Raw genomic sequence first — 14,989 nt, forward strand, 5'->3', positions numbered from 1 at the left:
ATTGCCCTGTGAGCTCAAAAGCTTTTGAGTCGGGTTTCATCAACAAAACAGCAAAAAACGGTAAAATTAGAAACACAACGTTTGCAACAGGTCGCATAAAATCGTTTTCTTGTCCAAACAACACGGTCCGACTGACTGAGAGGACCGACTTGAGATGACTGCCCGATGCACCGCCTGTGCCCCCCACTGTGCCAACTTACACACACAACAACAACCGCCATTCGCTACTAAGTGGCGGTGACGTCACCACGACGCTTGTGCCAGGCTATGTGCACCTTGAGGCCACGTGAAGTGTCGAACGCCCGCTGGCAGGAGGTCACGGGGCAGACCCAGGTGCCACGGGTCGACTGACTGAGATGACCGAGATGACTGGCTGATGCACCACCTGTGCCTCCTACTGTGCCAACTTGCTGTGCTTTAGCCACCCGGCACTTTGCTCGTTATTGTGAGTGTCGCTCCTCCGCCCTCCGTTGTTGCTGGAGGGCGACTGCCTCCAACTGACCAGTAGCGTCCTTCACGAGCCTCCTCCACAGAGGCCGATCTTGACACCGCTGGTACCAGTCATCGGCAAGTCCACGCAGCTCCACGTCCTCCTGTACCACATCACTCCATCTCTTTTCTAGCTCGTGCCGCGCCCGTTTAGCCCCCTCGATTCGGCCGAACAAAAGCTGTTTAGGCACTCGGTGGCTGGGCATGCGGGCTACATGACCCAGCCAACGCAGCCTTGCCTGCCGGAGGAGCTCACCGATGGCACTTTGCCCAGATCTTTCAAGGATTTGTGAGCTCCTCACACAATCCAGCCTGGTTAAACCCAGGATAGACCGTAGGCAGGCCAGCCTAAATGTTTCCAACCGGCGAAGATGCTCCATTAGGGGGGTCCACGTTTCGCAAGCGCTATCACACACACTATCACATACACGCACGCGCACTCACACACATTCGCGCGCTCTCACACACACGCACAAATCCCAGTGTCGCCGCATTTTTGATCTCCACATTCCGGCGGTGTCTTTATAAGGCCATCTCGGGCGAGTTTGAGCATCACTGCCGTTCCACAACGCACAACGCCTGCACGGTCTTCGTAAGGGGCTGCTCGTTCACTTGCCCCAACAGTCTGTTCAGGCTACACGGAGTATGTGTGCGTGCAATTACCAGACCGTGCACCACGTGTGTACATGCGTGCGAGGTTTTTGCACGTGTGTGTGTGTGTGCACGTGTACATATACATGCTCGCGTGCGTACATATTGCAGTGATTCACAAAACGAGGTTCGCGTGATTTGCATCTCACAACAAACACGCACGAGGCCGCGACTCGTCACGCGTGTGCGCGACTCGTCACGCGTGTGCGTGACTCGATGACACCGCCATCGCCGGCAACCGACGGCCGCTCTGCGCACAATTCTCACACGCAACGCGCACAATGACGGTGTACACACACACACAATACACACGACACAGACACACAACACAGACACACGCACAATACACACGACACACGCACAATACACACACACAATACACACGACACACACACAATACACACAACACAGACACACACAATACACATGACACAGACACACACAATACACACGACACAGACACACACACAATACGAACGACACAGACACACACACAATTCAAACGACACAGACACACACCACAGACACATAATACACACAAAACAGACACACACAATACACATACACACAATACATACGACACAGACACACACACAATACACACACACACAATACACACGACACAGACACACACACAGCGAATATTACCCATAGCTACACGCAGGGCCAACGCCTGCAAACAAAACCGGAAGTCTTACATCTGACACCGTGACATCGACGCGCACCCCCCCCACCCCCCCAAAGCGCGGGGCCCGGGGCAGTCGCATCACGGCCGGGGAGTGTAACGGTCGGCACCGCCGGAATTTCCAATCCAGACGTCGCCGGTTCGATTCGACCTGGCACCGCTGCGGTTGGAACGATGGGGGGCACGTTTCTTAACCCGCCCCCCCCCTCCCTCGCCCTGCCCCTGATCCCCCACGCCCGTCTCTATCCAGCCATCGGCGAGTTGATCGGCAGGCCGCGTGTGGAGGGATTAAGATGTGGGTACTGACACATCTTCATAGACGTCTGGCCAGCATAGTCGGCCGGACGAGTCGGCCACCAAAAATACCAAAATGGAGGTCCCCGTGGAGGCCATTCCGGCAGCAGTGGGGGTGAGCGCAGCAATTGCAGGGGCTGCACCTGAACCTCTCCGTGCATACCCGGGCACCAAGACGCACATCCCGCACTCATTCACTGCAACACCGCCGTCTCCCCTTCCTGCCCCCCCCCCCCAAGTCTCCCTCCACCTCCTCCCTCAACCCCACCTCCCCGCGCTCGCCTTGAGATTTCCTGGAGCAAAGGAAACGCGACACAACACAAGGGGTTCTATTTGAGGAGAGGAAGCGGCGTCGGCGAGAGGGAGGCCGAGAACTGCCGATCATCGTGGCCCCGGCTAGATGAGAGGCGATTCATTCATTGCCAGAGACACCGAACCAAACCCCAGCCCGTTAAAAACAAAAACTGGGTTCTAGATATGAAGCTTTCGTGACTGCAAGGATTCATGCTCTTTGGTTTTTTCGGTAAAGTCACGTAGGTAAAAATAAATAATGAAATAATATTTATAATTATATAAATACTATTATAATTCACGACGTTTCGGAGGCAACACAATTCTCCGTCATCAGGTGGGACCATCACAGCTAAATTGATGCAGTAAATTTAGCTGTGACGGTCCCACCTGATGACGGAGACTTGTGTTGCCTCCGAAACGTCGTGATTTATTATTTTATTTATATTATTTTAAAAAATATTATTTTATTATTATTTATTTTTACCGACGTGACTTTACCGAAAAAACCTAAGAGTATAAAAACTGGGTTCTCAAGCGCAGTGAGTTTCATCTGTGTGTGTACGTTGAACTTCTTTCGCGCCGTACGTAGCCAACCGTGCTAATCGGAGGTGCGGGGGGAAGGACAATAAACTAAAGGCTGCCGAGTTGATGGCTGCCGAGTTGATGGCTACAAAATAAGCAATCTCGTGGATTGTAACTGAATTTCCGACGCTTTAAACAACCTTCGGTTGATTGGCACGTGGCACGCGCTCTCCGTCGGCCACACGGAGCTCGGCTGAAGAGACTTCAGAAATAGTTCACCGACATCGTCTTCTGCGGCCGTTGCTGTTACACACAGTGGTGCACTGCTTGCTGCAAGAGTTCCCAAGGGAGATTTCTTCCATTCCATGACCCGACTCCGATAGCGTCGATGGGAATACAATTAATAGAGCGTGCGTTTACTGGCCCAAGCCCCTTAGCTGCTGAGGTTGTGGGTTTGAGTCCAGACCCCAATCACACTCACAAGGTTAATTGACGATTGCCACCTGTCCAGGTGGAAATCGTCGACACCATTGTTTTACCTGGACAGTCCGGGAATTGGTGTGTGTGTTCGGGTGGCAGCGGGAATTGGTTTGTACCAATATCTGGTAACGATATTGCCGTGTAGAACTTTATTACAGTTACCTGCATAGTTTTGATAACAGACCTATAGATGACTTAAGGCTCTATCCGGGTTTGGTCTACAGTGGAAAGGTTATCAACCCTGGGCCTCAATCTAAGTGGGATGATTATGAAGTTGACAATGATGACCATGCAGTGAACTTTACACCGCAGCCTAGATAGACCTAGGCCGACTGAAAAACACGTCGAGGTTTGGTCTCACGAGGAAACGATGGCCGAGCCGAACAGGCGCTCACTCCCACGTGGCAACGAAGACTTCGACGGACTTCCCAGCGAAGACCAAATGGAAATAATCCCAACATTCGACATCTCGTGAAACCAGGGTGGGGGGAGGAGCAGGGGTGCGGATGGTACGAAGTCTGTCATGGCATTCGGGTCAAGACGTGAAGGCCGCGGCGGTTTGACAGCAGCCTCAGGCCTTCGAGACCAAGGCCGACTCGAGGTCACGTTGTCAGCTCGTGACCTCGGAGTGCATGGCCTCTGTCGACGAAGTGGTTTAGCGAGGCAGCAGCCTTGACACTGCGCCACAGCCTAAAAAAGGCTCTCAATTGATCAATCTTTATTTTTTACCTGCCAATATCGTCCTCAATAAAGCAGGGATTGGTGCGCGTTGCATCAGAAAGGGAGCGGGCATGGGGTCGGTAGCAAAAGAGCAACAGAAACGAGATAAAACAAGAAACCCGTCACGACATCAACCTCGCCCTCCCCCCTCGAGGTCTGTCCGCGGGGCTTCGTTGCCCAGAAGAGGCCACTCCACTCACCTGCACGATCTCCAGCATCTCGGCCCGGCTGATGTAGCCGTTGCCGTCCAGGTCGTACATGCTGAAGGCCCACTTGAGCTTCTGCTCGAGCTTGCCGCGCGACGTCACGCTCAGCGCGATGATGAACTCGCGGAAGTCGATGGTGCCGTCGCCGTTGGCGTCGAAGGTGCGGAACACGTGCTCGGCGAACTTGGAGGCGTCGCCGTACGGGAAGAAGTTGCCGTAGATCTTCTTGAACTCGTCCACCGTGAGGCTGCCGCTGGGGCAGTCCTTGAGGAAGCCCTTGTACCACTCCTGCAGCTCGTGCTCCGAGAACTCGGTGTTCTCACGCAGGTCCTGCAGCACCTCCGGCCGCAGCTTGCTGTTCTGCTTGCCCATCGCCTGCTGCTGCTGATGCTGATCCTGCTGCTGATCCTGCTGCTGTTGATGATGATGATAGCTGCTGCTGCTGATGATGACACTGCAGCCACTATAGCTGCTGCTGCTGTTGATGATGATGATGATGATAGCTGCTGCTGATGCTGATGACACTGCAGCCACTATAGCTGCTGCTGCTGTTGATGCTGATAGCTGCTGCTGATGCTGCTGCTGTTGATGCTGTTGATGCTGATAATACTCCTGCCACTAAATTTGCAACGGCGATTGATCCTGCTGCTGATGCTGATCCTGCTGCTGTTGATGATACTGCAGCCACTATAGCTGCTGATGCTGCTGTTGATGATGATGATAGCTGCTGCTGATGCTGCTGCTATTGATGCGGATAATACTCCTGCCACTAAAGCTGCAACGGCGATTGATCCTGCTGCTGATGCTGATCCTGCTGCTGATCCTCCTGCTGCTGCTACCGTTGCTGTTGCTACCGCTACTCTTCCTGCTGTGGAAAGTGCTGCTACTGTTGCGGCTGCTGACGCTCAATGATGATGCTGCTGCTGATGCTGCAGCATATACAATTGCTGCTTTTTGCTGCTGGTACTAACACTGCTGCTGATGATAATGATGATATTACTGGTAATGTTACTGAAGCTGCAAGTGATACAGCTGCTGCTGCGGCTCCTAACGCTGTTGCCGCCCTCCCTCCTGTTGTTGTGGCTGCTGTTGCCACAGTTGCCTCTATCCCTGCTTCTTAAGCCGTCTTCTTGCTGCTCTTTCAACAGTTGACGGCCGCCGCTGCGGTTGCCAGCAGCCGACCTCGCAACAAGACCAACCGACACGTGTCACTGCTGCTGCTGCTGCTGCATCTGCTGCCCGTGGATTCACTGCTGCACTCGCTGCTTTCTCCTTCAGTAGATAATGTCCCTGCTGCTGCTGATGCTGCCCATCAAACGCAGCTCCTGCAGCACAGAGAAGGCAGCGTTAAAAACCGCGCGGCCAAATGCACGCGAACGGGGTTTGTCACCGAAATGGGCACACGCAGGGGAACAACAGCAATAGATCAACAGGCTTAAAGCACCTGTAGGAATGCTCAGGGTTCGGTGTTATGGCATGAGGATCACAGAGTCAGGCTAAGGCATCTGGATGATTCTCGGGGTTCAGTGTTGTTGCATGAGCATCACAGAGTCAGGCTAAGGCATCTGGATGATTCTCATGGTTCATTGGTATTGCATGAGCATCACAGAGTCAGGCTAAGGCATCTGGATGATTCTCGGGGTTCAGTGTTGTTGCATGAGCATCACAGAGTCAGGCTAAGGCATCTGGATGATTCTCAGGGTTCAGTGTTATTGCATGAGCATCACAGAGCCAGGCCAAGGCACCGTATAGCCTTTACAAGATTATTGGGGGCAAGTGCTGTTAGCGAGCACCTACGAAGGCCGGCAAGGCACACGAATGGGTGGGTGACCAGCACCACACTCGGCCGCCTTTTCTCCCGAGTGGCAATGTTGACAACACCGCACCAGGTACTCATTTGAGGCCAAGTGGACCCAGGGGATGCCCAGGACCGATTCATATCATCGTCACTGGTTATGGCCGTGAACGGGAATGGATCTCGGGTCGCCGGGTTCGTTTGCGCAGCGCGCTGACCGCTACACGACCTCTCACCGACACACGCAGTCACGTACACACACACGCAGTCACGTACACACACACACACACTCACGTACACACACACGCACTCACGTACACACGCACACACGCAGTCACGTTCACACACACACGCACTCACGTACACACACACGCACTCACGTACACACACACACACACGGGCACACATGGCACGCACTGCGCGTGCACGTGGAAACACAGCGAGCGGGTGACGGAAGCTGCCCTCCCCCCAGCACCTCCCCTCCACCCCCCCCCATTAATCTGCCCACAGAGGCACTCCGATTAGGCGAGAGTCGTCCAATTTTGGAGCTGGGGGGTGGGGGGTGGAGATGGGTGATTCGGGGTGCCATCGTGCGCAGGAGACAGGGTGGGGACGGTGCTGTGGGATAGACGGAACCGCGGGGTGAAATGCGCCCTAATGATGTGGGTTGCCGGGGAAACGGAAAAAAAAGAAATCCCAATTATTGGGCACCCGGAGGACAGCGCTGCGACAGGGCCCACCACCGCCGCCGCCGCTGCTGCTGCTCAATTGTGTCCGGTTGCGCGAACTCTGAGTGGTGGCGAGAGTGGTCGGTGGGTGACGGGCGAGACGGCTGGAGAGTGGAAATAGTGGCCCGGGATATGAATTGTGAGTTGCGTTGAATCGGAACGAACTCACACTCTGAATAGATGTTACACACAAAGACAAAGGAGCCCCCCCCCCCCAGCTCCCACCCCTCTCTTGTATAGCCTCTAACAGGCTATTGGGGCAAGTGCTGTTATCGAGCAGCAGTGGGTGGTGTGGTCAGGACCACGCCCGGGCTGTCTTTGTCTCTTTAGCGCCCATGTTTAGACTCGACATTTGGTAGTCGTTTCACGCTGAGTCGACCTAGGGGAGGTGCAGGACCGGTTCAAATATTCACCGCTGTTATTGGTCGTGAGTGGGGATTGAACTCGGGTTGCCGAGTGCGTGGCGCAGTGTGCTGACCACTGCACCACCGCTCCCCATTCACACACACTCATCCAACCACACACACACTCATTCATTCACACTCATACACTCACACTCATTTACACACCCACACACTCACCCACACACACCCACACTCATCCACACACCCACACTCATCCACCCACCCTCATCCACACCCACCCACCCCACCCACCCACACACTCATCCACATCCACACTCATCCACCCACGCTCATCCACACCCACCCACACACCCATCCACACCCACCCAAACCCATCCACACACTCATCCACACTCATCCATCCACACCCATCCACACCCACCCACACACTCATCTATATAAACACGCGCGGGGTAATGTGTCTCTGAACAAAGCAGCGTGGAACGAATCCACGTGGCACTCGGCTCTGGCCATGGGCGTCGTTAATGGACGTGGTCACCGCGGCTGCCATTAGCGGCTCGCTGTCACTCCCCTATCGCTGTTGTTGTTATTGTTACGAATATGAGGGCTGAGTGGACCTAGCAGCGAGCTGGTCAGTCGGACTCCGCGGAGTCGGTGTGTCAGAGCTGCGAGTCGGGTTGCCAGCACCTTTCGCAGAGTAGAAAGCAGACCCACACATGTCGCAGTCAGCACCGTACTATGTGGTGGTATAGTATCAGCGCCGTGCAAGGATCGTGTATTCAAGTTCAGTGCAATACCGGCATCACATCTCGGTACAAGTCAACTCCTACCACCTGGACGCAGACTCCAAATCCTGGACTCTCTGGGTCAAACCACGAGCAGGTGGCGACCCACCCAGTTACAAGTCCCCAGTATTTACTGATAAAAGCATTACTAAGATTTCGATTTAAAGCTTTCGTGACTGCAGGGATTCATCTTCTTGGTTCTTTCGGTAAAGTCACGTAGAAGGGAAGTAATACAATAATAAAATTAAAACATAATAAAACAATTCTCAGAATTGTTTTATTATGTTTTAATTTTATTATTTCTCAGAATTGTTTTATTATGTTTTAATTTTATTATTTTATTACTTCCCTTCTACGTGACTTTACCGAAAGAACCAAGAAGATGCATTACTAAGATTACGGGTACTGTATGATGATTATACACTGGTCAACACACTTTTTCTGGCATATGGTATTCCAACGGTTTTAAAGATAATTTTGGGGTGCTGATTCCAAATCTGGCATCAGTTTTTGTCTATCACATCAGGTTTTTGAGATATCAAATATTGCATTTTCAATCAAAACTGCAGAAGAAAAATATTAAATAAATGTAGATATCTACATAAAATGATATTATAAACACACTCTCCTAAAAATACAGCACCATATTTTAACACTAAAGCAGTCACTGACTCGCAACAACTTGCAATCATAAGTGACAGAGTTAATTTCTGGTAAAATCAATGAAAATGGGGTATGCCGATAGCATAAAAATGAGATGTGATGGAGCAAATCTGAGATCAGATTTGGAATCAGCACCCTGAAATTAGTCTAAAACAGCTGCAAAAGTCCAGGCCAGAAAAAAATGTTTTTTGTTGTTGACCAGTGTTATTTATTACAGTATTGCAGTCATGTTGTTGTGAATAACGAAGCAACTATCGAAGAGACTCATATTCTTGGTTCTTTCGGTAAAGTCACGTAGAAGGGAAATAATAAAATAATAAAAATAAAAATAATAAAATAATTCTCACGACGTTTCGGCCACAACGCAAGCAGCCGTCCTCAGGTGAAGAACAGAGCTGTCGGAAAGACAGCGTCCTGTTTTATTTTTATTATTTTATTATTTCCCTTCTACGTGACTTTCACGAAAGAACCAAGAATATGAATCCCTGCAGTCACGAAAGCTTTAAATCGAAATAGAGAAGAGACATTTCTGTAGAAGAGACATTTCTGTAGAAGAGACATTTCTGCCATCTGAATGCACGCGAAGGACTCAAAGTAATGTCGCGCAAGGATGGGGTAATCAACCGGCAATCTAAGGGTTGCAGATGCAATCAGCAAAGCGGGAGGGGTGTCAATGGATAAGGCAAAGGCAGCATACACGGGGGATGTGGGGTAAAGGAATGTGTAGCTTCGTGGTAGAACGTGGTGAGAGAGAGAGAGTGTGTGCCGTAGACGTTATTAAGAACAGGAGGTTTATATTCTCAGGTTTTTTTCGGTAAAGTCACGTAGGTAAAAACATTAAAATTAATGAAAGTAAAATAAAACAAAACAAAAATAAATAAATATTTTTATTTTTGTTTTTTATTTTTGTTTTGTTTTATTTTACTTTCATTAATTTTAATGTTTTTACCTACGTGACTTTACCGAAAAAACCTGAGAATATGAATCATTGCAGTCACGAAAGCTTCAAATCTAGAAAGAGGAGGTTTGCTTCGGCACCAACCTGTCAATCAATTTGGCTGAATGCAAAGTGTGGATCCACGTGTTTCGGTTTTGATTGACGCGTCACGAACACACGTCACGAAAATACGTCACAAAGACAAACACACGTCACGAAAATACGTCAGAAACACACGTCACGAAGACACGTCACAAAGACACGTCACGAACACACGTCACGAGCACACGTCACAAACACTCTTGGCAGGGCATTGCGCATTTCAGCCGCGAGAATGCGAGTGTGTGTGCACGCGTGCTGAACCTCTGTCACGCCGTACGTGGCCAACCGGCTAAATATGTGTGGATAAAAGAGGGCGACTGAAGCGACTGCACGGGTAGATCTGAGACATCATCTCTCCGCGGAAGGCCTCCGACACAGCGGTGATGCACGGCTCGCTGCCAGAGCTCCGTTCGAGACAGCCGTCATCTCGAGACACGATGCCACGGGCACAATTGGAATTTTAAAAATTGGGGGGGTTGGGCGGGGATTCTTTTTTAAATGTCATTTTTGTTCAACACGTGGAGAGATAAACACAGCACGACGGACTGGCAGCCGATGAGGAACGCAGTCATTGCTCTTCAATCATTCCAGATTTGCAGCGTCTCACGAGGGTCGCTGCTTTCTTTGGACGTTTGGCTAATTCCGCCCGTGATTGTGTGATCGTCTGTTTGTGTGATTGTGTGATTGTGTGGTTGTGTGTGATTGTGTGATTGTGTGTTTGTGTGATTGTGGAATTGCGTGTTTGTGTGTTTGCGTGATTGTGTGTTTGCGTGATTGTGTGTTTGCGTGATTGTGTGTTTGTGTGATTGTGTCATTGTTTGTGTGTTTGTGTGATTGGGTGATTGTGTGTTTGTGTGATTGTGTGTTTGTGGAATTGCGTGGATTCCGTGTTTGTGTGATTGTGTGTTTGTGTGTTTGTGTGATTGTTTGTGTGTTTGTGTGATTGGGTGATTGTGTGTTTGTGTGATTGCGTGGATTCCGTGTTTGTGTGATTGTGTGTTTGTGTGATTGTGTGTTTGCGTGTTTGTGTGAGTGTGTGAGTGTGTGATTGCGTGATTGCTTGATTCCGTGTTTGTGTGATTGTGTGAGTGTGTGTTTGCGTGATTGCGTGTGTGTTTATGTGATTGTGTGTTTGTTTGAGTGTGTGTTTGTGTGAGTGTGTGATTCTGTGTTTGTGTGTTTGTGTGATTGTGTTTGTGTGTTTGTGTGATTGTATGTTTGTGTGAGTGTGTGTTGTGTGAGTGTGTGATTCCGTGCGTGTGTTTGTGTGATTGTGTGTTTATGTGAGTGTGTGTTTGTGTGAGTGTGTGATTCCGTGTTTGTGTGTGTGATTGCGTGATTGTGTGTTTGTGTGATTCCGTGATTGTGTGTTGTGTGATTGTGTGTTTGTGTGATTGTGTGTTTGTGTGATTCCGTGTTTGTGTGTTTGTGTGATTGTGTGAGTGTGTGATTGCGTGATTGCGTGTTTGTGTGATTGTGTGTTTGTGTGTTTGTGTGATTGCGTGTTTGTGTTTGCGTGATTGTGTGATTCCGTGTTTGTGTGATTGTGTGTGGGAAGAAAGCCCGGAGCAACCCCCCTGCCCCCCGCCCCGCGTGCGAGTGCAGAGTGGGGGGGGAGTCTCTCTCCTGCAAGCCCGGCACGCGCTCCGAGTCGTCAAATCACAATCGCAGTTGGTATTCACGCGATTCCTTCAGCGCAAGTATCCACGATTGCTTATTTTCCCATAAACTGCGTTTATATTTTCAGTTGTTCGCGTTTATGTATAATTTAATGTATGTACGATTGAGTTTATGTATGATTGGATGTATGTATAAGTTTATGTATGGACACGTTTATGTAGGAATCCGTTTATGTATAATTGGATGTCATGTGTGTACACGTTTATGTTTGAATGGCTTTATGTACGAATGAGTTTATGTATGATTGGGTGTATGTATGAGTGTATGTATGAATGAGTTTGTGTATGATTGGGTGTATGTATGAGTGTATATATGAATGAGTTTGTGTATGATTGGGTGTATGTATGAGTGTATATATGAATGAGTTTGTGTATGATTGTGTCTATGGATGAGTGCATGTATGAATGATTTTGTGTATGATTGGATTAATGCATAAGTGACTGTCTGTGTAGTGACATAGAATCGGTCACTTAGCAGCATAGCGCTGGCTGCTGGCAGGGAAGGGGATCTGCAGCTCACAGCAGCCCTGACTGACAGCAGGCCACGTGATGGAGGGGAAAGGTCACGGAAGGGGCACGTCGAGAGCCTGCTAGAAGGTTCCAGAAAGGGGGTGTGGCCTTGGGGGCGGAGCCAGGCCGCGCTGACAGGATAAGAGGAGCCCCAGGAGGGGAGCTCGGGGCTGTCGTGTGAGGTGGGGTCCCCGTCGCGCTGCTGCTGGAGTCTTCGTCGCCGTCGCCGTCTTCACCGTCTCGTCGTCGTGAGTCAGGCAGTCTGCCAGCTGTCCTGACTGGGTACCGTAGTCGCTAAAGTGTGAACTGTTAAGGCTGTTAATAAACAGAGTGCCTCACACTCTTAGTGTCTCTGAGTCAGTCACTACATATGTAGAAGTTTATGTCTGTATGAGTGTATGTATGTCTAATTGGATGGACGTATGCACAAGCTTATGTGTGAATGGGTGTGTGTATGTATGCATGGGTGTATGTATGAGTGTTTGTATGAATGGGAGTGTGCATGTATGCTTGGGTGTATGTACGAGTGTATCAACACAAGCTCTCGACGTGATTTCCTCTGCAATTGACAGCCGTCGCGACGGCTCCACGGGCTCCGTTTTGCTTCGCTCAAATGTCTCCGTCCATCTGAAAGGCGACCACAAAGGGGCCGATGTTTCACAGACGACTACAGCCTGCAGTCGTCTTGTAGTAGGCCTCGGCAAGGTAAGGTAAAAGTTAAACGGTAAAAAAAACAAGAGAAACTTTACCCTACCTTATACCTTACCACAATACAATCGCGCTACCCTACCTTTTACCCTTTAGCAGGTAAGGTAAAAGGTAAAAAAGAACGAGCCTACCTTTACCATACCTTTTACCCTTATCCCATACAAATTTCGCGATTACAGGGTAATTACTGGGGTAAAAAACATAGAATTTTTTTAACGATAAATGCTAGTTAGAGCGCTTTATTCATTTTTCGATTTAAAGCTTTCGTGACTGCAGGGATTCATCTTCTTGGTTCTTTCGGTAAAGTCACGTAGAATGGAAATAATAAAATTATACAAATAAAACATAATCAAATAATTCTCACGACGTTTCGGCCACAACGCAAGCAGCCGTCCTCAGGTGAAGACCAGGTCTGTCGGGGAGACAGCGTCTGTATGAAACAGCACCATGCTTGGAGTGTATATTTAATCTGGGTTGGAAGGGGGGGAAAGGGTGCCTTGACAAAATAATTTGCATATCAAGAGGAATTTAGCATATTTATGGGAAATGCAGGTATGTGATTAGTACTACTTATGCCCGTGCATTATGCAGGATTAGCAGCATCAAAGGGAGGGGATATGGGAAATGCAGGTATGTGATTAGTACTACTTATTCCCGTGCATTATGCAGGATTAGCAGCATCAAAGGGAGGGGATATGGGAAATGCAGGTATGTGATTAGTACTACTTATGCCCGTGCAGTATGCAGAATAAGCAGCATCAAAAGGAGGGGATATGGGAAATACAGGTATGTGATTAGCTCTACTTATGCCCGTGCATTATGCAAGATTAGCAGCATCAAAAGGAGGGGATAGGGGTAGCATTAATAAAGGGAAGGAGTGTTAATAGAATGTAGCTGCATTAACTAAAACCACCACGTAAACAACTCAAGGTATAAACTACATAGTATCATCAGTATACTAAATATACTCTACAATAAGCTGAGTTACTAACAGTAAGTAATACATTACAATTCTACGTCGTAAAAATATAATATGCTTCCATCTAAACTTTATTCGCTTACATCAAACGAGTCTACACCGTACTATATACTGCCATAGACAAACCCAACATTAAATTATATACTGTATTGCTATAAACCACCCTAATATTACACTATGTATTATTCTACCCACCCTAATGTATATAACACTGCTGTATATGGTACAGTGTATAATAACAAATAGAATACAATTTATATGCTTAATACAATGTACAAAGTAATATATAGTATCGTAATTGTATAGTGAAGGATGTAGAGTGGAGGTTGTCTGGTGCCAGGATGTAGAGTGGACGTTGTCTGGTGCCAGGATGTTGAGTGGAGTTTGTCTGGTGCCAGGATGTAGAGTGGAGTTTGTCTGGTGCCAGGATGTAGAGTGGAGTTTGTCTGGTGCCAGGATGTAGAGTGGAGTTTGTCTGGTGCCAGGATGTAGAGTGGAGGGTTGTCTGGTGCCAGGATGTAGAGTGGACGTTGTCTGGTGCCAGGATGTAGAGTGGAGTTTGTCTGGTGCCAGGATGTAGAGTGGAGTTTGTCTGGTGCCAAAATGTAGAGTGGAGTTTGTCTGGTGCCAGGATGTAGAGTGGAGGTTGTCTGGTGCCAGGATGTAGAGTGGAGTTTGTATGGTGCCAGGATGTTGTGTGGAGTTTGTCTGGTGCCAGGATGTAGAGTGGAGTTTGTCTGGTGCCAGGATGTAGAGTGGAGTTTGTCTGGTGCCAGGATGTTGAGTGGAGTTTGTCTGGTGCCAGGATGTAGAGTGGAGTTTGTCTGGTGCCAGGATGTAATGTGGAGTTTGTCTGGTGCCAAGATGTAGAGTTGAGTTTGTCTGGTGCCAGGATGTAGAGTGGAGTTTGTCTGGTGCCAGGATGTTGAGTGGAGTTTGTCTGGTGCCAGGATGTAGAGTGGAGTTTGTCTGGTGCCAAGATGTAGAGTTGAGTTTGTCTGGTGCCAGGATGTAGAGTGGAGTTTGTCTGGTGCCAGGATGTTGAGTGGAGTTTGTCTGGTGCCAGGATGTAATGTGGAGTTTGTCTGGTGCCAAGTTGTAGAGTTGAGTTTGTCTGGTGCCAGGATGTAGAGTGGAGTTTGTCTGGTGCCAGGATGTTGAGTGAAGTTTGTCTGGTGCCAGAATGTAGAGTGGAGTTTGTCTGGTGCCAGGATGTAGAGTGGAGTTTGTCTGGTGCCAGGATGTAGAGTGTAGTTTGTCTGGTGCCAGGATGTAGAGTGGAGTTTGTCTGGTGCCAGGATGTAGAGTGGAGTTTGTCTGGTGCCAGGATGTAGTGTGGAGTTTGTCTGGTGCCAGGATGTAGAGTGGAGATTGTCTGGTGCCAGGATGTAAAGTGG

At 49.1% G+C, this 14,989-nt stretch overlaps 1 protein-coding gene across 1 annotated transcript in view; it reads right to left on the minus strand.

Moving 5' to 3' along the window:
* LOC144945122 (hippocalcin-like protein 1) overlaps nucleotides 1-14,989 on the minus strand; it is a 50,167-nt gene that overhangs the window by 9,413 nt on the left and 25,765 nt on the right. Inside the window, exon 2 of the mRNA XM_078873400.1 lies at nucleotides 4,336-5,666. Coding sequence (XP_078729526.1) covers nucleotides 4,336-4,713 — 378 coding nt within the window. The 5' untranslated portion in view covers nucleotides 4,714-5,666. The remainder of the gene's footprint in view (nucleotides 1-4,335; nucleotides 5,667-14,989) is intronic.

The sequence above is a fragment of the Lampetra fluviatilis genome, chromosome 2 (assembly GCF_964198595.1).
Source record: "Lampetra fluviatilis chromosome 2, kcLamFluv1.1, whole genome shotgun sequence".
In the NCBI taxonomy this organism is placed as follows: domain Eukaryota; kingdom Metazoa; phylum Chordata; class Hyperoartia; order Petromyzontiformes; family Petromyzontidae; genus Lampetra; species Lampetra fluviatilis.